Genomic DNA, 25,640 nt, shown 5'->3' on the forward strand with positions numbered 1-25,640 from the left:
GTCTTAGTTGCTCATTTTAAAGTGATTTTATCATTTCAATTATGTTAAACTTCCAGAAAGAAAAAAAAAGAAAAAGAAAAACAACAACAACAACAACAAAAACAACAATAAACTATAAACACCCATATATACAAAGAAGTAGTTTGGTAGTATATGTGACATCAATTTTTCATTCTTGAATAAAAATTGGTAAAAAATTAGCTTTTTACCTGTTCTTCAATTCTAATAGGAAGCTTATTTGAAAGATTTATAAATATAACTTATGTAGGCATTCTGTTTTTTTATTTGAAGTTAACATAAAACTCCAAGCTAAGATATGATGGAAACTGACAACCCCAAAAAGAGATTACGTTGAATGTCTTCCCACATGTCATCGAGTTACAAAAAGTCATCACAGAGGTTTAAACTGGTCCATCTCCCTAGAAGGTAGAAAAAGTTAATTAATATGACATAATTTTTTGCCTTACTTCTTCCCCTTACCTCCATTCTCTGTCACCTCTCTTCTCTGATTACTCCTGTCCCTCACTGGTTACTTATTGGATATTTTATATTCTATTCTGACTTTGTTTCAGAGTTTTATTTAATCTCTTGACTGTGTTTAGGTTATAGGAGTTAAAGCTTCATTTTATTTTGCATAATTTAAAAAAATATATTTTATTTATTTTTCACAGAGAGGAAGAAAGAGGGATAGAGAATTAGAAACATGGATGAGAGAGAATCATCAATCAGCTGCCTCTTGCACACCCCCTATGGGGATGTGCCCGCAACCAAGGTACATGCCCTTGACCGGAATCAAACCCGGGACCCTTCAGTCTGCAGGCCGACTCAGTATCCACTGAGCCAAACCGGTTTCGGCTATTTTGCATAATTTATTATTAAAATAATTTCTACAAGAAGCACAGAGAGCTCAAGTGATGCCTAGCCATGGCTAAGCAGAGGAGGCAGCATTTGAACCCAGGGAGACTGAATTCAGAGATTGTGTTCAGCAGGATTCAATTCACCATCTACTTCCTTTTGCCTATCAATGGTTTATTTATTAAAATTTCAAAAACATGGTATCTGAGTAAATGACACTCACTGAAAAGAACTAATGTACAGACATTTACAGGTATGTTGTTATATTTATAGATAACACTCAAATTTAGTAAACTACTATATTTTATTAAAAGAGCAGTTGTAATTTCAATAAATCTTGCAATAAAAATTTTCTACCTAAGTATGAAGTGTGAAAGCAGGAAAATAAATAATATTGGTGTTTGAAATAAAATGGCTGATTCAGAAAGTAAGAATTCATTTAGGAGGAATCACAAAATTCAAGTGCTCAATATTCTCACTGCTAGCATGAAAATAATTTTGATGACCTAACTGGTATTTTTCTCTCCAATTGTGTGTATTGACAAAAAAAAAAAAAAAAAAAAAAATGCAACACAATTGAAAATTTATAGAAAAAAAATCAGTAACCAGTAAAATTTACTTAAAATACATACATTTTACAGTAGATTTCTGGAACTTTTAAAAAAATATATATTTTATTGATTTTTTACAGAGAGGAAGGGAGAGAGATAGAGAGCCAGAAACATCGACCAGCTGCCTCTTGCACACCGCCCACCGGGGATGTGCCCGCAACCAAGGTACATGCCCTTGACCGGAATCGAACCTGGGACCTTTCAGTCCGCAGACCGACGCTCTACCACTGAGCCAAACTGGTTTCGGCGATTTCTAGGACTTTTTGTTTACTCTTTTATATTTTAAAATGACTAATTGCTTCATATTGAATAACATAAAGTAGGAAGAAGGACAAAAATGAAAGCCTTCTTATCCACAAACAACTATTATTTAACACTTTACTTGAATTTCCTTTAGGTCTTTTTTATTTAACGTATTTTTTCTTATTTACATAATTTTATATCCTGTATACATCTACTTTGCATTTTGCTCTTTTTAAATAACACTATATCATAAACATTAGTAATACATTTTGATAAAATCTTTTTAAGCTATGGGAAATAAAAACAATAAAAAAGAAACTCTGGGAGGATATATGAGAAATTAGGTAACATTCCCTAGGTGGAGAACTGGGGGAATTGGGTGAACAGAAGACAAGGGCAGAATGCAGCCTTCCCAAGGAAATACTCTCTATATAGCTGTATGTGACACACACACACACACACACACACACACACACACACACACACAATTTTTGACTTATAGACATATAATGCTTGCTAAATATTTAAAGAAAATTATTTGAATCATTTAAAATTAGGGAATTATTTTTACAATATTATGTTAAGTAGATAGACATTTATTTACCTTATTTACACTATTTCCAATTAAAGGAACAAGTTGTTTATTCCCTCCCCACCTTCCCCACCTCCACTTCCCCTACACAAATCTGAGTATTTAAATAACTTTGTCTGATCTGCTTTAGTCATTAGTTGAAACAAATGCACTGACTTACTTCCCATAGGTTTATTTTTATTTTTATATCCTTGCTGATAACTTATAATCAATTTTGAGACTAAACCCTTTGTACTTTTCCTTTCCCCCCTCTTTAAAAATATTTCTCTCTTTTATATAAGATATATCATCAAAATATAGTTGTTTGTTTTTAACTGGCATGTTCTGTTCTTTTACAGGGAAAATAAAATATCTTGAAGTGTGTTCTGCATACTACTTCGCAACTTTAACCCTCTCTGTAGCTCTAGTTAGGAAATGGGAAGAACATTTCAGGCCAGACTGTGATGCGCTATGGTGACACATGCCCACTTCCCGGGGACTTTCACATGACGTCACTGCACATGTGAATGTGCACATCCAGGCCTTTGTCTCCAGGATTATGGTCAAATGAGTGTGAAGCTAAAAATTTGCATCAACTTGAGCCTGGAAATGTTAACATGCACAGAGAACAGAGTTTCTGGGTTCCACTAACACAATGTCACTGTTCCCTGGGTTGACAGAGGGGGCTGCCAGACAGTCCAGCCTGGCTGTGGCTTTCTATAGCTGCAGCCCTCTTCACTGTGTCATTCCACTAGTGCTGGAGGCTAGCCTTGGCTTCCCATCCTGAGGAGTAAAGACAAAGACCTCAACTTACCCCGCAGCAGTCTCCACACAGGGTCCCCAGGAGGCCATTAACCACCTGGATGGTGCAAAGAAGCATCTGGAACACTGCTATGATGAGCAGGATGGAGAAGAGGGTCAGATTCCAGGGCACCACATTTTCGGGCTCCTTGCACTTGCTCCATAGGGCTTCGTCATTGAGGTAATCCCTGTCAGGGCATGGGAAAGAAAGGAAACAACTGTAAAATGTAGACAATACCTAGACTAGAAAGTCACACTAATAATTTTTCTTTTGAAATACTTTCATCCAAAAATATAAGTGCCATAAGAAAAATATCCCATAATACCAATACTTGTTTTTCTTTTCATTTTTTATTAAGGTATTATATGTGTACATATATTACCATTGCGCCCTCCCCACCCCACTCCCATGCATGCCCTCTCCACACCCAGAGTTTTGCGTCAATACCAATACTTTTTAACAACAATATCTAATATTTCTATAGACTATACTAGAGGCTTGGTGCATGAAATTCGTGCGTGTGTGTGTGTGTGTGTGTGTGTGTGTGTGTGTGTCCCTCAGCCCAGCTTGCACTCTCTCCAATTTGGGATCCCTTGAGGGGATCTGCCCATTTAGTCCCGATCCCTCTCACAATCCAGGACTGCTTGCCTGCCTGCCTGCCTGATTGCCCCTAACCACTTCTGCCTGCTAGCCTGATCATCCCCTAACCACTCCTCTGCCAGCATGATCGATGCCTAACTGTCCTCCCCTACAGACCTGGTCACCCCGAACTGCCCTCCCTTTCAGGCCTGGTCCCTCCCTTCTGGCCATCTTGTGACAGCCATTTTGTGTCCACATGGGGGCAGCCATTTTTGGCCATATGGGAGTTGGAGTGACAATCAATTTGCATATTACTCTTTTATTAGATAGGATACTAAGTGTTAGACCTTATTCCAAACATTTTAAAGTATTAACTATTTTATTTCTTTTTAAATTATTTAAAAATATTTTTTTATTGATTTCAGAGATGAAAGGAAAGGGAGAGAGAGAAGGAAACATTAATGATGAGAGAGAATCATTGATCAGTTACCTCCTGCCCAGCCCACACTGGGGATCGAGCCCAGAACACGCATGTACCCTGACCGGGTTATGAACCGTGACCTCCTGGTTTGTAGGTCAATGATCAACAACTGAGCTACCCATAACTATTTTATTTCTTATAGAAGCCGTAGGCTTTTTTTTTTTTATTCTATTTCACAAATAAAGGCATTGAGGCACAGAGGTTAAGTGAGTTCCCTTAGGTCACAGAGCTAAGTGACAGAGTGACTTTTATGAGCTGACAGAGAGGATGGGTAAATTCAGTATCGATCGGGGAGCCAGGAAAATGAAGACACTCCAGGAACAGAATCTCACCACTGGGCTTGTTCCTACCTACTGTGATTTGGGACCACTTGGACATTTGACATAATTCAGCCACAATTCTGCCATGTCTAAGTGGCTGTCTGAAGCCATGTAAAGTATAATTATGTCACATAGTTAAAGGGGAGAGCTTGACTTTTTTAAAGGTCTAATTCTAACCAAATTGTAAATTTGACTCAAGTATATTTTTGTCAACATGTGGGAATTACACTTGCAAAAAGATTTAATTAACTAAAAGCACTAAATAATCTGCCTTAATATGTGTGTTTTTTTTAAATATATTTTATTGATTTTGTACAGAGAGGAAGGGAGAAAGATAGAGAGTCAGAAACATCGATGAGAGAGAGTCATTGATCAGCTGCCTCTTGCACACCCCCTACTGGGGATGTGCTCACAACCAAGATACATGCCCTTGACTGGAATTGAACTCGGGACCCTTCAGTCTGCAGGCCGACGCTCTATCCACTGAGCCAAACCAGTCTCGGATGGTTTTAGACCTTTTTGACATGATGAATCTTTTAGTAATCAGTGCACACTTATTTAATACACTAGTGGCCTAGTGCACAAAATTCGTGTGGACAGTATTTTCCAGGCACATTTGGTAAAGAGAAGACCCTGAGATAAAGTGAAGACCCTGAGATAAAGTCCTGAGTTCTTCCCTCTTCTGAAGGTGTGTGCAGTAGGCACACTAACGCCCTGATTGTGAAGCGATGGTCCCAGACCCAGCTCTCATTTTGTGTGTGGGGGGGGAGGGGGCATCCTTCAGCCTGACCTGCACCCTCTCCAAAATGGGATTCCTCTCACAATCCAGAAAACCTGGCTCCTAACTGCTTACCTGCCTGCTTGCCTGATCACCCTAACCACTCTGCCTGCTGACCTGCTATCCCCCAACTGCCCCCCCCCCCCACCACCAGATTGCTCACCTCCAACTGCCCTCACCTCCTGGCCCGATAGCTCCTAATTGCCCCTGCCTTAGCCCTGCCACTATGGCTTTGTCTGGAAGGTCTCCCAGACTAATTATCATATTACCCTTTTATTAGTATAGATACTGTGTAAAAATTTTAAAAATGTTTGCAATGACAGAAGATACCTTTTCATTTAACAGTCAAAAGAACAAAGGAAAGGGCATTTCCTCTTGCTTTAAAGATAAACATTGTTCATAACATTGATGGACTTTTCCATAAAAGCACATGTTCTAGCTGCTCACTATTTATGAGATCACAGAATTATTGTGATTAAATGAGTTAATACTAGTGGAGTGCTTAGGACAGTGTCAGGCATATGGTATGTCTCAATAAATGCTAGTATTATTATTTCACTTAATCTGAGCTGTCTGATCTAAAGGGAAGAGTCTGGTATTTTGGATTTCAATGGACTTGTGTTTGAATACAAGCATTCCTCTTACTAGTGTGTATTCCTCATCCAAGTTACTTATCCCTTACCCAGCAGCAAGACCAGTTTCTTCCTCTATAAAAGAGGCTAAAACCAACCTCTCAGTTGTGAGAAGTCACTGAGATAATATACCGTATGTATTGTTGTGTAAGACCTCTTTTCAGTACTTACTATTTTTTAAACACTCATCTTTCTGTTCTGCATTTCTCCATGTAGTCTTATCCCTCCTTACAGTTTTTAAACTTGATGATGATAGGCAGTTACAGGGAGACAGTATTTTCCAGGCACATTTGGTAAAGAGAAGACCCTGAGATAAAGTCCCGAGTTCTTCCCTCTTCTGAAGGTGTGTGCAGTGGGCACACTAACGCCCTGCTTTTGAAGTGATGGTCCCGGACCCAGCTCTCATGCACTCACTTTAGGGAGTGGAAAAGTCCTTTTTTGAAAGTTTTTCTACAGGTAGTTATGCCTTTAGCACCTCCTGGTGGTAAGATCAGCTCACTGGGGAACTTGGAAGCAAGGATTGAGTTTGGTGCCTGGAGCAATCGTTTCAGTCCCATTCACAAACCATCACACATGCCTGTCCAGGCCCTTCTCCTATCCCCCAAACCTGTGATTGGCAAACTGCGGCTCTTTGGCCCCTTGAGTGTGGCTCTTCCACAAAATACCACGGCCTGGGCGAGTCTTTTTGGAAGAAGTGGCATTAGAAGTTTAAGTCTAAAAAATTTGGCTCTCAAAAGAAATTTCAATCATTGTACTATTGATATTTGGCTCTGTTGACTAATGAGTTTGCCAACCACTGCCCCAAACTCTCAGGTTCCGAGACTCTCAGAGATGCCGGTAATGATTGCTGTGCCCAACTCTCCAACTTCATATTCCTTGGACCTGGGGACTAATCATGTTTCCACACTCTGTGAAGCAAGGGGAGCTGAGGCAGTGTGCACCCAGCGTACTGAGCTGGAGTTTTACAGCATCCTGCTCTTGGGAAGGGCATTCCCATGGAGCAGCAGTAATCCATCAACATTGATCACTGGAGCATCATGGAGTTCATGCAACTCACTTCTTGCAGCTGAAGAAGGGCAGGGTAACCCCACTGTCTCACTGGCTACTCTGCCTGGTTTTGGTCCCCTTCTGTGCTTCCCAGCATTCTGTGTCATCGTCTAGGCATTTGTCTGTCTTCTTTTTGGATTGTACACTCACAAGGACAGGGACCATGTCCCCTGTGTCTGTCCCCAGTTCCAGCACAGGGAGTTTCCATAAGTAACAGCAGCTTGTACTTACTGTGCCCTGCCTGTGTTCCGGGCCCAGGGCCAGCTGCTTTACATCGCCTCCCCAATCCTAACAGGACATGCTGATCTCCTGGAACAAGACCTGCCATAGAGTTGCCTTCAGGAAATAGTCACCGAATGAATGAACATACACCCACTGCGGATTAAAAAGTTGAGGCTAGAAATGGAAGTGCCTGGATTTGATCTGAGGTCTGTCTGACTTCAAAGCCAATGCTCTTAACACATCCCTCTATTTAAGAAAGTATATCCCCTGAGGCTATTTGAATATGATGGATAAAATACATACATATGTCTCTAGTGGTATGTTAATCAATATTTACTCATATCATGATAAATCTTGGTATCTTCATGTGAATGCCTGTGTTTTCAACTCAGTGCCTGAGAAAATTGAGTTAAATCACAGAATCAACAAAGACATAGTTACCTGTAGCAAAACTTTTTAAAAAGGACTTTTCTACTCTCTAAAGTGAGTTCATGAGAACTGGGTATGGGACCATCGCTTCACAAGCAGGGCATGAGTGTGCCAGGGGATGTGTTTGGCCCTTCATGTGTGACATCTGAGACCAATGTACTGCCTGGGAGTATGACTTTGAGTCTGTTGTGTTTCCTTTTTCCCTCTTTTTATAAAAAAAAAATATTTGTTATTGGTTTTTTACAGAGAGGAAGGGAGGGAGATAGAGAGACAGAAACATCGATGAGAGAGACACCAATTCAGTTGCCTCCTGCACACCTCCTACTGGGGTTGTGCCCGCAAGCAAGGTACATGCCCTTGACCAGAATCGAACCTGGGACCTTTCAGTCCACAGGCCAATGCTCTATCCACTGAGCCAAACCAGTTAGGGCCCTTTTCCCCTCTTAGTTTTAGACATAGATTTCCTCTAAATCATTTTAAATTTCATCAAGGATAGTATCATTCACATAACACAATAAATAGAAAAACCTGTTTAGTGCTGTGCTGATGCTGTTGTTAGAAACAACAAGAAAAGGGTCCTTGGAAGAAGACAATCTGTTGTTCTCAGCCACACCCCATGTGGGAGAGAGGGAGCCATCAGGGGAAGAACCTTAGGGGATGGCTCAGCCTTCTGAAATCTGAATGCTATGCTCAGGCAAGACAGCTGAATGGCTAAGGACCCCAGCAGTCCTCTGTGAGATGAGAGGGCTTTTCACAGTAAATTTGGGGATCCGTGCCTGTGATATGAGGATGTTATAGAGGCTGCATATTCCCATTTAGCTACGGAGAAAGGTGGGGATATTTTATGTGAAACTTGTGAACTCACTTGCCTCAGGTCAGACTCATAACAGAACCAGTACTGCCACCTCCGCTGCCTGAAGGCTGCTCTGAGTTCTGAACTTTTCACTGTAAATTAATAAAAGGGTTTGAGTTAATAAACCAGTGCCCTATAGGTTTTCTAGTAATGAACTCATCTTCCATGTGCAGGAGAACCTAACAACCATCTTTCCTGACCCTCTGGGTGAGTCGGTCACTGTGCTGGGCGGAGGGGCTGCAGTGGTGAACAGGGCAGAAATGGTCCCAGCCCTTGTGGAGGCAGCACTGTCTGGCAGTCTGGCTGTGACGGTGGAACTGCCTTGTGTCTGTGATATTCAAAACAGTCACTACCAGCCATGTGTAGCCACTGAGTGCTTGAAAGATGACTAATGTGATTGAGGAGTTTTTAACTCTATTTAATTTACATGAATCTAAATTTAAATAGCTACATGTGGCTACTGGCTACCATATTGGACAGTGTAGTGTGGAGGGAGAGAATCTTATCTAATAAAAAAGTAGTACAGTATGCAGATTGACCATCACTCCAACATACAAGATTGCTGCCCCCATGTGGTCAAAGATCTTGCCCCCATGTGGACACAAGATGGCCATCACAGGATAGGCAGCAGGAGAGGGCAGTTGGGAGGGACCAGGACTGTAAAGGAGGGCATTTGTGGTGATCAACCCTGCAGGGGAGGGCAGTTAGGGGTGATCAGGCCCACAGAGGAGGGAAGTTGGGGGCAAACAGGCTGGCAGGGGAGCAGTTAGGCATCGATCAGGCTGGCAGGCAGAAGTGGTTAGGGTCAATCAGAAAGATAGACAGGTGAGCAGTTGGGAGCCAGGAGTCCTGGTTTGTGAGAGGGATGTCCAACTGCCCGTTTTAGCCCTGATTCCACCAGGATTCCATCGAGGGGTCCCAGATTGGAGACAGTGCATGCTGGGTTGAAGGACAACCCCCCTCTATGCACTAATTACATGCACTGAGCCTCTCCCCCTCCCCCCTACACACACGAATTTCATGCACCAAGCCTCTAGTCTATTGTATATATTTAAAAGCCTAAGTGACTGAACTGGTTGACTGACATGCACTGACCACCAGGGAGGCAGTCACTTAATGCAGGAGGAGCTGACCCTGGTGGTCAGTGCAGTCCCACAGCAGAAGTGCTGTTCAGCTCACCGATGGGCGCCAGATGCTGGGCTCACAGCTGACAAGCAGAGTTGCAACAGCACAAGCCTCTCCCACCTCGGCAGCAGTGCTACCAAGCAGCAGTGGTGGCAGGAGCAGTGGGTCTGGAATGAGCAGGAGTGGTGTGGTGCCCGGCCTGGCCTTGGGCTCCTCCTTGGCCACCTGCCACTTCACTTTTGGGTTTGGGAATGTCATAGAGAGCAGAGAACAGTGCAAGCCTCTAACAAATTATTGGGGAAGGAAAATAAAATTCAAGTAGCTAAGAATTCTGGCCTAAACTCTCAACCTTTTTATTAGTGAACATGCATTGTTTTATAATATTTTAAGAGATTTAAGGGAAAATAGGATATCTTTATTCTTAACATTAAAAACAATACAAAGAAAACACGGCAACATTTCTAACAATGGAATTTTGCACAATTAGGAAGCAGGGGTAAGCTGGGAACTGCCGCTTCTCAGATCCCAGATTATGAGAGGGTACAGGCCAGGCTGAGGGACCCCGCTGGTGCATGAATCCATGCACCAGGCCTCTAGTGTGTAATATAAGGAGACTAAGCTTGGAAGTCAGAAGATGTGAATTTGAGCTGTGCCTCTGCCTCCACATGGTGGTCTGACTTAGAGCAAGTCAAATTTCTTAAGTCTGTCTTGGCAGGAAGTAAATTACCTTTTGGGGTTGTTATGGGTATTAAATTATAAATTTGTTTAAAAAAACACAGAAAAAGAATGTTGTGGGTTTTTTTGTTAATCCTCACTTGAGGATATTTTTCCCCATTTATTTTTTTACAGAGAGTGGAAGGAAGGGAGGAGGGGAAGAGAAACATTGGTGTGAGAGATACATATCAATTGGCTACCTCCCCATAAAACCCAACTAGGGTGGGGGCTGGAACCCACAACCCAAGTATGTGACCTTAATTTGGAACTGAACCCAAGACCCTTCCAATATCCTAACTTCTTGCCAGGGCAAGAAGAAAGTTTTTTTGTTTGTTTGTTTGTTTTTCTTATTGTCAATCCTCACCAGAGGATATTTTTTTCCCCATTGATTTTTAGGGACAGTGGAAGGGATGGGGAGAGACAGACAGAGAGGAACATCAATGTGAGAGAGATGCATCAATTGGTTACCTCCCACATGTGCCCCAGGATTGAGCTTGCAATAGAGATATGTACATGCCCTTGACAGGAATCAAACCCGAGACCATTCAGTCTGCTGAGCAAAACTGGCTATCACAAAAAGGAAACATTTAACAAAGCATAATGAAAATATGAAATGCTATTTTAAAGATTTCTGTTAACATTAACACTCATGAAGAATCTATAATGTGTTCCAATGTCAGTAGCTGTAAATTTGCACCTTTAAAATCTGTTCAATTATAGACCATTTGGGATATTACTGAAAGCCTGTGAACCTGTTAATGAGTAATTATCCTTGTTTTCCATTGTTATATTTACAATGGAAGCCAGTTCTCTCTGTTTATTAATATTATTAGTTGTCTCGTGTATCTGCTAATAAACTTTGAATGTCAGTGGAGACACCACAAATCTCCTTCCCTCAGGCCAGCTGAGGTGCCCTCTTTCATTATTTCTCCTGGTCTCTGTCAAAGCAGCAGTTAGAGCTGAGATCTTGGCAGCTTCACTCCAGTACACACTTCAGCTCTGCCTCTCAGAGCAGCATGCGTGAGACTTGTAAATTAAGATGACAGGAGGTGCATGTGCAGTCTCCCCTTTGGCCATTTATCTGACTGTGCCCCTTGCAGGGTGTACCTTACCCGCCGTGGAAGGGATAGCCCCATGTGCTATTTTCCATGAGACATTTAGGACCCTTGTTGATGGAGATAGCTGAGATGACAAATGAGTATCCAGCACCCAAGAATCCAATCACAGCAAATATTGTGGAGGAGAACATCTGAAAGATAAAGAGACAGCCAGGTTCTTAAGTTGGTCCAGAGATTGCTCTCAACACACCTAAGCAGCCTGTTGTTGAGTGTGGTAGCTATAGGAAAATTATAGGTAAAAGCCAGTCTTCCAGGAGATGAGGCCTCTCAGGTCTCCTAGAATGATTTAGGTGTCTCATGTCCCCTTCTTTGCTTCATGCGCATATATTTTTCACCTATTCACCAATTTTTGAAGTGATATTTATGAGTTGACTTGAGGCCCTGTGCATGAAATTCAAGCACCAATAGGGTCCCTAAGCCTGGCTAGCAATTAGGGCAGATTGGTGGATGACCAGCAGGGCGATGGGGGGAGGGGAAGAGAGGAAGGCACTGGCACCTGACTTGGCAGGCCAGCCAGCACCCTCACCACCACCACCATGCTCTCGCCAGCTGGTCACACCTTCTGCCATCACAGTCAGTTGCCTCCCGCTCTGGGGTGACCAGCGAGGACAACTGGCAGGGTGATCAGGGGGCCCCCACTGGCACCCACCTTGGCTGGCCTGGGACCTGTAGGCTGGGGGAAACTCCTGCATAGAGCATCTGACCCCTGGTGGTCAGTGTGCTTCATAGCAACCAGTCATTCCACTGCTGTCCTGATCGTCCCTCAGGAACAGGGGAGGTGAAGAAGCCCCCAGGCAGCTGGGGCTGGCTGCTGCTGCTCATTGGGGCTACCCACTGATGGCACAGAGTGATCAGGACTGGTGCTGGGCATCAGCAGTGGGTGTGAGCAGCAGCTCTGGCACTGGCTGCAAGTGTGAGCAGGGCTGGTGCCTGCAGCAGATGGGAGTGGGGTCATCACTGGCAGTGGGTATGAGAGGCAGTTGCTGGCCTTCATTGCCCCTCAGGAGCAGGGAGAAGTGGAGAAGCCCTGATCAGGGCCAGTGCTAGGCACCAGCAGCAGGTGAGAACAAGGCTGGTGTCAGCAGCAGGTGTGAGCACTGGGTGGGACTGCGTAATGGCAGATTGTTCAATTGTTCTGCCATTTGATCTACTTGCATATTAGCCTTTGATTATATAGGAATAGAGGCCAGTGTATGAAATTTGTGCATGGGGTGGGGGGTTCCCCTCAGCCCAGCCTGCACCGTCTCCAATCCGGGACCCCTTGGGGGATGTCTGACATCCCTTTCACAATCCTGGACCACTGGCTCCTAATCGCTATCTGCCAGCCTGCCTGGTTACCCCTAACAGCCTGCCCCCCCCCCCCCCCCCCCGGCCTGATTGCCCCTAACTGCCCGCCCCCCGCTGGCCTGGTTGCCCTTAACTTGCCTTCCCCACTGGTCTGGTTGCCTCCAACTGTTCCCTCTCATCAGCCTAGTTGCCCTTCAATGCTCCTCTAGCCAGCTTAATTGTCCCCAACTGCCCCCCATGCTGGCCTGGTCACCCCTAACTGTACCCCCCCCCCACTGGCCTGGTCACCTCTTACTGCCCCCTGCTGGCCTGGTTTCTCCATGCAGCCTGCTGTTTAGTCATTTGGTCATCCCTCACTAATCTCCCTGCCAGCCTGGTCATAAGAAGCCATCTTGAAAGGGTATGATGGTCAATTTGGATATCACCTCTTTATTATATAGAATACTCTTGAACCAAGGTTTTCAATCTTAAGTATAGAATCTCCTTTACAGGGCTAATATGGAAGACCAGTCTATTATAGAATCAAAGAATATTACAATTTAAAATGATTTAAAAAGTTTTCTGGTTTAATAATTTCACAGAGACTAAGTCACTCTGTGGTCTTATGCACCAGGCAGGTTTTTGCTTATAAGAGAGAGTAGAAGTCTAAAAATTCTCATTGGTCACAGTTAGATCCCTTGAGGTTAGAAAGATTGAGTCCAATCTCTCTTCTATTTGGTAGCAGACTTTAAAATATTTGGACATTTTATATCTTAAATAAGCATATTTTATACTTTGTATCACTTTCCTCCTTCTGCCCCCTGAAAGTTTTCTTTGGGTTAAACAAACACAACAATTCTAGTTAACTTACCAGTTTTATATGACAAAGATTACTTTGTAAAAAGTTGATTGCACTAGCAGTTTTATTTTTTTTTAAATGTAAAGTAAAAAATTATACAGTATGAAAGGAATAAAAAAAGTCCTAGAGCTCAGTCAGGCAAACTGTTTTTTACAGATGGAAAATATTAGGCCCAGAGATACAATGTCCATTCTAAACAGCAAGAAGAGAGTAGCGTGGAAATATCAATAATGTTGGAAAATGATCACTTCTATTCCTTTGGTGATATGAAGGGGCAGTGCCAAGTATAAGAGTTTTTTCCCCTTAAAAATAATTTTTATTTACAGCTAATGTACACTATTATAATAGTTTCTGGTATACAACATAGTGATTATACCTTTATATAGCTTATTAAGTGACCACCCCAATAAATCTTGTACCCATCTAACACCAAACATAGTTATTAAAATATTTTCTTTAACTCAACATATCTAAACTTTTATAATTTCAAAATATAATGAATATAAAAATTACAAATAGTATATTTTACATGCTTCTTTTTGCATTAATTCTTTGACATCTGTAGTATATTTCATACTTACAGTACATCTCAATTTAGATTAGCCGCATTTCCTATGCCCAATAGCCACATTGTATTGGACAACATAATTTAGAACATTTGAAAGTAGATTTTTTTTTGTAGTAAAAGTTAAATAAATTCATGGCTATGATCTGCACTGATATTATGACGTGGATGAAAAGGGGGCACTAACAAAGCTAACTGAAAGTAACATCACAGGGTGATTTTATCATAAATTGCTAACTGGACAGGTGATAGTGGATAGTCCTGCATCCCTGGCCTATAAAAGCTTTATCTTTCCCTGAACCAAGCCCCACCCATCTTCATGTACATCTAGGTTAACACACCTTGGAAATACCCTTTTTCAGACACTTGTCAGTGGAACCATCCTCAAGGGAGCATCTAATCTTATTAACTAGCCTGAAACTTAATCATGGAGATTTCTCTGCCTTGCTTTTTCTACCTTCATGCAATCTTCCTTATGGTCTTGTCTTAATTCCAAATGCATAAAAGAACCTGCAAAATGATCATCATTTGGAGCACTTGAGATCTTGCTTCCTGGCTTAAAAGAAGTTTTATAAATATTCTGTTCAGGTATGGATGGTCTCATAGCAACAATGATTATGATTACTCTCAGGAGTGAATGGAATGTAATAGAGGAGAGGAACAGTGACTCTCAATTGAATCAATAATGATTTATTTTTTTTTATAAAAGTATCTAAAGAAAATAAAGCATTGAGTTATAACTTCATTAAACTACAGGTGGTATGTTCTGGTTTTATATTCCAGTTTAAATTTCTTACTTTAAAACAGCCACCCCAAACTGACTTTTCATAATGTTTCCAGAGGAAACACATGAAGCAAGGTACACTTTATTATTTTGCAGTAATTATAAGTTTAGAAGTCTTTAAAAATTGCCAAATTCATTACTCAGAGATAGAGCCAGTCTTAAAATCAGTATGGAATAACTAATTTTTCATGGGTTTCAATATACAAAATTTTTTATGTTAAAAGAAAAATTATTAAGATCAAGTTGAAGGAGAGAACCAAGATAGTGCCTTAGGTAAATGCTGGTACTTGTAGCCTCCCACAAGCACATCAAAATTACAACTAGAACACAAAACAACCACCATTCCAAATTACATGAAATCTGGCTGAATGGAAGTCCTACAGCTACAGAAGTATAAAAGAAAGCACATTGAGAATGGTAGGAGGGGCAGAGGGAGAAATTGGCTGGTTCAACACTCACATTGTGGTATTTTTTTAATTAGGAGGGATGTCTAGGATGTGGAGGTCTCCCATGAGAAGCAATGAGTCCCAGCCCCACACCAAACCCTCAAACCAGGGTTCCAAAGCTGGGAAGAGAAGTCTCCATAACTTCAGGCTATAAAAGCCAACAGGGATTATGGCTGAGTGACACAGAAGTGGCTAGAAACCCAGGCAGTTCCTCTTAAAGGACCAGTGCATGAACTTACATGGCCCCACTCCTCTGAGCTCCAGTGCTGGGGCAGTGGGTTGGGGGAAAAGGGGAAGGAGGAGGAGACAGAAACATATGGGGAGGAACTGAACTGTCTGACATCAAAGCAAGAACTTGGGGGCGGTTTTCTCCCAGAGAGGGGTGCCCTCAGCAGTCATTGTTCTTGTGCTGAGACCTCCCCATAATAGAGCTGACTGGCAGGCGCCATATCTGAGTCCACATCAACCTGGCTCATACTGTTTGCTCTGCCCTGGTGATTCACTGAGACCCTGCCCTGCCCAATTTGCAGCCCTACCTAAGCTGTTAGCAGCTATTTTTCTATACGAATGGCCTGTCCTGGCTCAGGCTTCCGATCTTTATAAAAATCACTCGAACAAGTAGCAACTGGCATCAATGTGCCCCATACCTCTCAATAAGAGGCCCCAGGTCTGACATTAGCAGCAGCCTGCCTTGCTTTACAGCTTGGCCTCTCCTGGAAACTTCAAGTCCAATACAAGTAGCAGCCATCTGCAGGTTGCTCTGAAGCTTCTGAAGGGTGACCCCAGTCAGGGCATAGGCAGTGGCTAGCTTTTCCTTTCCAGAGGGGCTTCAGAGCCAGTGTGTCCGATGGACAGCTTCAGACCATGCCAGATTACAATTCAACACATCCATAAGCAACACAGTCAAGGGACAGACTCAGTGAGCACCAAAGCCCCAGTGAAGCCAGTCCTGATGTATAGGGGTGTCTCCTGCATAGTATCTCTTCCACTGTGGTCACAGCTGGTCCTCACAGCCAATTGGCTTGGGGGTCAATCTCTTCCAGTGATGCCAAAAGGAATCAAGGCTCAACTACAATAAGACAGTGCACAAGGCACACCTAGAATGCCTAGCTCAGGTGACTGGGGAGGCTGAGCCACTGGGCCCTACACATAAGGTCACACTATCAATTCAAGGAGACATAGTAGATCTACTTTATACATAGAAACAAACAGGAGCAGTCAAAATGCAGAGACAAAGGAAAAGAACAGAATGAGAGAACAGAAGCAATCTCTAGAAAAATAAATTAAATGGAAACAAGCAAACTACTAAATATGGAGTTCAAAAAAATGGTTATAAGGATGCTTATGGTACTTAGTGAGAATTTCAAGGACTTAGTGAGAATTTCAAGGACTTAGTGAAATCTGTGAGAACATCAAAGTTATGAAAAAGGACCAATTAGAAATGAAGGATATACTAACTGAAAAAAGGAATAATTTATAGGAAATAACAGTATAGTAGAGAATGCTGAGAATCCAATCAGCAATATGAAATATGAGGAATCAGAAAATACCCAATCAGAAGAGCAAAAGGGAAAAATGACACAAAAATATGGAGCTAGTGTAAGGAAACTCTGGGACAATTTCAAGTGAACCAAGATTCACATCCTGGGGTGCCAGGAGGAGAAGAGAGAGAGCAAGATATTGAAAACCCATTTGAAGAAATAATGACAGAAACTTCCCTTACTGGGTGAAATATACAGACTTACAAGTCCAAGAAGCACAGAAGTATCAAACAAGATGGACCCAAAGAGGCCCACACCAAAACACTTCATAATTAAAATGCCATAAGTTAAAGACAAAGATGGAATCTTAAAACAGCAAGAGAAGAACAGTTAGTTACCCACAAGGGAGCACCCATATGTCAGCTGATTTCTCAATAGAACCTTTACAGGTCAGAAGGGAATAGCAAGAAATATTCAAAGTGATGAATAGCAAGGACCTAAAACCAAGATTACTCTACCCAGCAAAGCTATCATTCACAGAAAAGGAAAAGCTAAAGGAGTTCATCATCACCAAAGAAGGATTACATAAAATGCAGATGTCAGGAAAAAAAAGGAGAAGGAGGAGTATGAGGAGGAAGAGGAGGAGGAGGAAATGGAGAAGGAGAAGAAGGAGAAGAAGAGAAAGAGAAAAGGATGAAGACAGGCTTAAAAATACTAGTATAAACAATAAAATGGCAATAAATACATATCAACAATTAAATCTAAAAATCAAAATAAATTAACAAGAAATCTAATAATAATAAAAAGAACTGATGAATAAAATAGAACCAGAGGAATGGAAACACGGAACAGACTGATGAATCTCAGAAGAAAGAACTTGGTTAATCTCAATGGGAAGAGATTAACCAAAGAACTTAAATGCATATATGCATTACCTATGGACACAGACAATAGGATGGTAAGGGTCTGGAGTGGGGCAGAAACTGGGTGGAAGGGGACATTGCAGGGAAAGAGAGGGACATTTGAATACTCTTAACAATAAAGCCTTAAGAAAAGATCAAGGTGGATATGTTAGGAACAGATACTTTAATTATCTTTTAAATAAACAGGCAGCAAGCCTGGAATATCTCTGGAAGAAGACACAATAATTGACAGCAGTGGTAATCTATGGGGTTTGAGGAATGGAGGGGAAACCAGAGTTTGGAACCAGGAATGGGAGGCCTCCTTTGTAGTGTTTGTACTATGGAAATGATTTTACCCATCTAAATGATTAAATACTAAAGAGGGACACTACACTGTAGTGGTCATGGGCATGAATGTCAGGCAGACCAGTCAGGATGTGAATCCTAGTTACTCCCTCATGACCTTGGCAAGTTAATCTTTCTGAGGCCTCCATTTCCATTCTGTAAAATAGGTCCAATAATAAGTACCTGCCTGAGGGAGACCATAATATGTAAGGTCATCTAATCAATAGTGAACGGGACATAAAAGGTACATACTCTAGAAAAATCAGATAATCCCAAATGGGCTACTGGGTAATGCCCAGTACTTTTAATGATAGGATTCCAAGAAATTTCTTTTGCCTATTTCCAAATTTTGGATAATTTTCCATGTCATTAGCAAATATTTGATGAATTTTATTATTATATTGTAATATTTCTTTTAAATATATATATATTTTATTGATTTTGTACAGAGAAGAAGGAAGAGAGATAGTTACAAACATCGATGAGAGAGAGTCATCGATCAGCTGCCTGTTGCACACCCCCTACTGGGGATATGCCCGCAACCAAGGTACATGCCCTTGACTGGAATCAAACCCGGGACCCTTCAGTCCCCAAGCCGACGCTCTATCCATTGAGCCAAACCAGTCTTGGCAATATATTGTAATATTTCTATTAACATATCCTCACACACTCTTATTTTCCACAAATGCAGAGAGCATAACTCTGGGCAAAAAAATAAAAGTAAACCAGCTCACTCTCTTATGGTTGTTCAACACACCTATCCTGTTCACATTGATAAAAATGTGTTTATGCATCTGCTGTAAACTTGAAATGGACTTAAATATGCTTTCTCATCAAATGCCTTCTAATTCACCACTTGTCAGCTCTAAGACCTCCATCTCTGTTGGGCTCTGGAGGCAGACCACTCAGGATCAGACCCCACTCTGTCCCCCATCTGTGGTGGGTTCTTGGTTAGGCGTGTATTTATGTGTGCTGAACCAGAGGGAAGAGGCTCTGGTGGCTGGAGAAGGAGGAAAAGTGCGTGCTTTTGGGAAGATGATGTTTAGAAACTTGGGTAGTGACAACATGCTGGAGAAGCATGTCTGGTGGGCATGGTACAATAATTAGCAATTATTCTGAGATATATATAGATTACATGAAAGTTTTCCCCCCTGAAAACATTAATGTCCTGTATTTTATGCCATGGCCATGCCAGGAAAGGGAGAAGACAGTGGGGTGGGATGTTGCAGAGAGAAAGTTAATGCCACGCGTCTCAGATTCCTTATTTATGAAATGAGATATTTAACGCCTAACTAAAAGAGTTTTGTGAGAATTGAGCATGAAAGTTTGGAAATCACCTGAAATTCCCCCTGAGTGTCCATTTATCCAACAAGCATTTATCAAAGGCATCTGTGTCCTCAGTACCACAGGCATATAGTGTTACTCTCCCCTTCTTTGCACACTAATATTTACATCATCTTCCTCTAAACTGTACCATGTCCGTATGAAAGGTAGCAAGTGCCATGATCCATTTTACAGCATAAAAAACATTTAGAGAAGAAAGAGGGTTCCATAGTGTATTTTTTTTTTTCAAGATTATTATTGGAAAAGAACTGTCTTCTTAAATCCCCCTCAAACTAGCTGAAATGCTCCCTCCAGTCATGCTCACTCAGGAGGTGTCCCTAGGGGGCACTGGTGAGCCAGGCATGGGAAGAAGTGCTGGCTCCATAATGAATATGCTCCTCTAGGTCCTGACCAAAGCCTTCCTCTCCAAACACAGGTCTTTCAGCCATTGGACCCTGCCCATGGCTGGGGGTGGGGTGGTGGTGGTGGTGGTGGGGCTTTTATTTACGTAAGAAAGTTGCTGAATGTGCTTGCTTCTAATATATCTCCTTCATCAATCTTCATTCCCATTATTAAAGATGCTCTTTTCAAGGCCAAGAGCTTCAATAGACTCTTATTAAAGCACATACCTAACATGAATGAGTTGATTGAGTTAATTAGCTATCTCATTGGATCATGAGAGATGAATTTATTTAAAAAATTAGAAGGCAAGAGAGCCTCTAGGATGGGAGGAAAAGGTTGAGACCTGAAAACACTCAGGACGGTTTTTAAAGCCCACCTTGAAAGTCACCCTCCTCTCTGCCCTCAACTCTCATTAGTCCAGTTTATTTGAGAAGGTGACTCCTGGAGCTGGGCTTCCATTGGCTGAGCCTCAGAGGAGAGCTTACCTCCATTTTCACCTGGAAACTATCACTTAGGTGATCTCATGATTTTTTCCAGTTCCTTAGTCTCCACATCCTGCATCTACTGCCAACTCTTATTCCTGGTTTTACTTCCCAAAGGAAAAAAGAATGATGCAGCTTACTTCTGGGGATTACTCCAGAAACATAGCAAAAGAGAAGAGAGAGGGGCCAGGAAAGGATAGAGAGCAAAGCTGTGGGGATAGCGTCAGGATTTAGGCCTTAGCCCTGGGCCAGTCTGTTTATGCCCCATGGGCTTTTTACCCAGTAGGATTCATAAAACAACATTCCACAGGAGCACAGCATTCCTTAACACCTGGAGGGGGTGTTGTGAGCCTTAGTGAAAATAAAATCTCTCAGCATTAGAGCAGCAATCAAATTATGCTACAGCTTCTTTCTCTTTGCCTTACACATGTTTGCATAGAATGGTTACCTCTTTGTCCAGATTCTCAGAACAAAAGGGAACCTGGCTCCAGAGCAAGGCATGATGCAATGGCTCCTAGGGGTGGGGTGGGGCTTCTACCAAAGGGCTCAGCCTTGCCCAGTGTAGGCCACTGTGTCAACATGCAGGCCCTGCAGTACCATACTTTTTTAAAAAGACGTAAGGTGTCTACATACTTTAGTGAACTGAATTTTTAAAAAATTGGCAGTGAATTACAAACAAACAAAAACAAAAACAAATGCTTCTTCTGGCCACTTGGAGGATAGTGGCCCCTGGCCCATGGCATATGTGGCTGGTTTTACAGACTGGCTTGGCTGTTTCTTCTATGGACATTGGCCTTGTGGACAGCTGGACAGTCATTTGAAGGTGGCATTTTTCATCTCACACCAAGGGCAGATCCCTACCTGGTATGAAGATGATAGAGTTTAGGGAGCTCAGATGGACAACTAGAATTGGGCAGAGCAAATGTCTAAGATCATATTGACTCAACTGGACTCGTAAAACCATGTTTTCTCAGCATTCCTCTTGGAATGCACTTAAATCTAATTAAAAACAAATTTTGTACAATACTTGAATATTATTTCACTTTTTGCTGTGGTTGCATATAAACCCAAAATAAATAAATACATAAATAAATAAACCATGTTTTGCTGAGCTAATCTTCACCTCTAGTCAACACCAGAGAATGAACTGGTGCACTCTAAGCCTTGAGTGTTTTTTTCTTGTTTTTTTTTGCCACCAATTTCCTTAATAGCTCCTCTCTCTCTCTCTCTCTCTCTCTCTCTCTCTCTCTCTCTCTTCATATGCTCATCTTTCATGTATTCCTTCAAAATCTCCCAAGTAGAACAGGATTACATTTCAAGCAAAAAATGAGTTATATATTTAATCCTATCTTAATTACTTAAAATACTATAATATATGTAAAATATAATCCTATACCATAAAAGCCTAATATGCAAATTGACCTAACAGTAGAACATCCAGTTGCTATGACACACACTGACCACCAGGGGGAAGATGCTCAACACAGGAGCTTCCCCTAGGCTGCAGGCCCCAGGCCAGCCAAGGCAGGTGCCAGCAGAGGGTGGGGAGGCAATCACCCCACTGGTCATCCCATGGATTGGCCCTGATTGCTGGCCATCTGACTGGCATGCACCGGGCCTCTAGAATAATTATAACAAATAATTTGTTTTTTTTACATTGTTTTGTAAATGATGATTTTATTTTTTAAAATTTTTATTGAATTTATTGGGTGACATTGGTTAATGAACTTATATAGGTTTCACATTTATCTATAGTAATAAAATAATAATATGTTAATTAGATCAGATAGCCTTCTGGACGTCCTTCATTCTGGACAAAGCTGCAGTGGGTGGGGGCCACAGCAGAGTTGGCTGAGGTCCCTGGCCCCAGTGGTGGTGGCCAGGAGCCAGAGCCAAGGATCTTGCATCAATTTCGTGCTTTGGGCCTCTAGTAATCCTATATAATAAAAGGCTAATATGCAAATTGACTGAACTGTGGAACAACTGATTGCTATGATGCACACTACCACTAGGGGGCAGATGCTCAATGCAGGAGCTGCCCCCTAGTGGTCAATGTGCTCCCACAGAGGGAGCACCTTTCAGCCAGAAGCTGGGCTCACAGCTGGCAAGTGCAGTGGTGGTGGCAGGAGCCTCTCCTGCCTCTGCTGCAGCTCTAAAGATTTCCATCAGTCAGACATCCTTTGAGGGTTTTCAGACTGCAAGAGGATGTAGGCTGGGCTTCGGGACACGCCCCCCGCTCCTGAGTGCAGAAATTTTGTGCACTGGCCCCTAGTTCTATAATATTTCATCTGAGTATTTTCCTGAATGCTCACCACCCCAAATCAAGTCTCCTATAATTGATGATTTAAAGGTAATTTTAATAATTGATGCTTATTTGGGACTCATGATGGTATTAAGAAGGTGAGAACATTTTCTTTGAATGATCTTTCATCTCCCATGAAAATCCTTGTGCTATGTTCTGTGCACCAGCCTCAGCCCTTCATATGTGCTCAGTAAGTATTGGTTGATTCAATAAATGAGCAAATGTGGTGAGAAACAATGATGACATGATTTTATTTCAGAACAGATAGCTTTCCCTTGAAGACGTTAAGGTATAGTTTATCACTGGGCTCTCAGTTCTCTTAGGCAGGGGTCCTCAAACTTTTTAAAGTGGGGGCCAGATCACGGTCCCTCAGAGAGCTGGAGGGCCGGACTATATGAACTACTAATTCCTACTGTAACACCTCGGCTGCGCTCACTGCCCAAAAAACCTGGCGGGCCGGATCAGACTCCTCTGCGGGCCGCATGTGGCCCACGGGCCGTAGTTTGAAGACCCTTGTCTTAGGGGGACAACTGAACCTCAGGAGATGGGAGCAGGAGCTGGCCTTCCTCTTCACCCCACCTTCGTTCCAGTTCTACCGTCACCTTTGCCACATCAATGTATTGATCTCCTAATACTTTTCTTTAAGTCAACCCTCTCTTTCATTCATTCATATCATCATCTGAATGAAAAGCTAGGATCTTTAGCAAACAGAGCACAATATCATTCTTTGTTAATTTGCTGGCAATCCTGGAGCTGGGGGCTTGTTCTTTTCTTAGAAAAGAAGATCATGAGGGGTTAGGAATAGTGAGAACTTTGTTCCATCAAAATAAGATTTTCTTTTTCATGATAGACTCAAAGGATTGAAGGAGAATTGAAAAGGGGGTAACCTTCTATGCTATTGAAAAATATAGCACATCTGAATACCCGCAAAGCATGTCCTAAATTGGGAAATTCTGATCTAGAAATTCCAACTTCCTCATTTTACAGGTAAGCAAAGGGAGGCAGAGAGCAGGACAGTGACTTGGCCATCTGTGAAAATGGGACGTGACCTTACATCCCAGAATTCTTCCCACCCTGAGAGGAACAGAAAGGCCTAATCTCTCTACCTGTCTGTGAAAATATGGATGGCTGCATGAAGGAAGAAGTCCTGAGGGAAAATGCAGGGAGAAGTGGGAAGAGCTGGGCACTGAGATAGTGAACTGGCAGTGGTGTGCATGGGGGATTTAGAAGCTATAGAAGAGAAGAGGTTACATTTGTTATCTTTCCTACCCCTCTTTACAGATGGACCAGAGAAGGAAATGACTTGTCTAGGGTCTCAGGCCTCTCATGGCTGGAGGAGAGGGCCACTCCCCATCTCTGCCTCCCCATCCTGGTTCTTTCTATGGCTCCACTGCAGCCCTCCAGCTCTGACAACTCTGCTTGTTTATGAAATCAGAGGTGGCATTTTAAATGTATTGTTATAGTTACTTTCCATCCACAGGAAGAATTACATCTTTATCCCTGCACCAGCTGTCCCCAGAGTCCTGCTTGGGGCTAGTTACTCCTCTGCACTCCTTGAGGTGTCCAGCAGGAGGGGACAGTGTACTTGGGAATAATTATGGTGTCTGCCCCCCTGGTAACTCACCGCAAATCTCTTCCCACAACTCTCGTTGCCACAGCACCCACAGCAGTCATTGTTCTTTAAGCCCAGGAACACCAGCACAGGGAAGATCATCTGTCAGCAAGAGAAGCACCTCAGCATGAGTCTGGGATGTGAAAGCAAGGCCCTCACCTGCCTGGCCGTGTGAGGAGCCACAGTCACGATGTGGGCCTTGGTGGCTGAAGGTTACGGCAGGAGTGATAGAGCGTGGCTGGTGAGGTGGATCAGTGTTATTAAATATTTTAATGCCATTTGACTTAATTGCAGTTTCAATGGACCAAGATTGCAAGCTCTGACATTCCCAGTCTCCATTTAGATGGTGGGTTAGGAAAAGAAAAGAAAAAAAAAACAAAACAAAAAAACAGGTGTCCTGGATTGTCATGATAAGGATCTCTCTCTAAAGCAGAAGCTCGAAAGCCTTCATGTACGAGTGGAAGAAGAATCCTCTGACACCTATTGCTCTTGGTGGTTCAGTCAATCAATTTGCTCTAAAGTGTATTTCCACCCTCACCTCCTCCTCCCCATACCACCCTCTCTTGTTTGAATTAAGGAACTCTGAGACCTTCAGTTTGGTTCCCGGAGCTTAATTGGCCCATGAGAACAGCCAGACCAAGTTTAAATGGCCCAGAAATACAGCAGACAGGTCCTTGTCAGGCCCTAATGGAGAAGGAACAATTAAGGCACCGACTTTTCATCAAGCAATGCTTAGGCTTTTGTTAGCAACTAAATATCTCCCTGGTTAGTAAGTGTCCAATTTTGGAAGAATGGGGAGAAAATCTCCTTCAGGGGGATTTTAATACTCACCAAGCACCCGCTTCCTAATATTCCTCCGAAAAACCAGACCTCTTCAGAAAGGTGTTCGTTGTTGTCTGTCACTTTTCCTCCAGGGAAAAACAAAAGGATGTTAGCCAGGATGCCCAACACAATGAGGGGGATGAGGGTGCCCCCCACGCACTTGGCACAACTCCCGGTGCACATGTTGGGGAAGGATGGCACAGGACCCGGTGAAACGTCCCTCACTGCCTCTTTCACGGGGTTTCTTCAAAGTTATGAGCAAAGGGTCCTAGTCAATATCCCTGTTCAATCCGTATGTTGGAGCTGAGAAGCCAGTCAGCCTGGGAATTGTGTACTGACTGTAGTTGCTTCCACTTCTCAAATGGAGCAAACCTTGATGCGGATAGCTATTTATACTTTCTCCCTGACCAGGAGTCCTGGGTGTGTGTGTGTGTGTGTGTGTGTGTGTGTGTGTGCTCCCATAAATGAGATTATGTTTAGAGCAATCATTTAGTCATGGAAACCAATGACCTCTGTTAATAATCGACCGGTGCAGACAAGACACTCACATTGTTGCAATCGAGCACAGGGCAGGAACAAACAGCCTTTGGAACTACCCACCTTTCCTCTGACCATGCCTCTGCCCAAATAAAGAAATATTCTCCTAGCTCTTCTATAAATCGTTGGAAA

At 42.5% G+C, this 25,640-nt stretch overlaps 1 protein-coding gene across 1 annotated transcript; it reads right to left on the reverse strand.

Annotated features, from left to right (window-relative positions):
- Nucleotides 1-260: 260 nt before the first annotated feature.
- LOC311618445 (transmembrane 4 L6 family member 4) lies at nucleotides 261-25,431 on the reverse strand. The gene is made up of 5 exons (XM_084876008.1): nucleotides 24,981-25,431; nucleotides 24,162-24,251; nucleotides 11,375-11,511; nucleotides 3,095-3,269; nucleotides 261-419 (listed from the first exon to the last, which is right to left on the reverse strand). The coding sequence occupies exons 1-5, from the start codon at nucleotides 25,152-25,154 to the stop codon at nucleotides 402-404; spliced, it is 594 nt and encodes a 197-aa protein (XP_084732134.1). The 5' UTR covers nucleotides 25,155-25,431; the 3' UTR covers nucleotides 261-401.
- Nucleotides 25,432-25,640: the final 209 nt, after the last annotated feature.

Source organism: Pipistrellus hanaki, assembly GCF_964339955.1.
Source record: "Pipistrellus hanaki genome assembly, chromosome: 2".
In the NCBI taxonomy this organism is placed as follows: domain Eukaryota; kingdom Metazoa; phylum Chordata; class Mammalia; order Chiroptera; family Vespertilionidae; genus Pipistrellus; species Pipistrellus hanaki.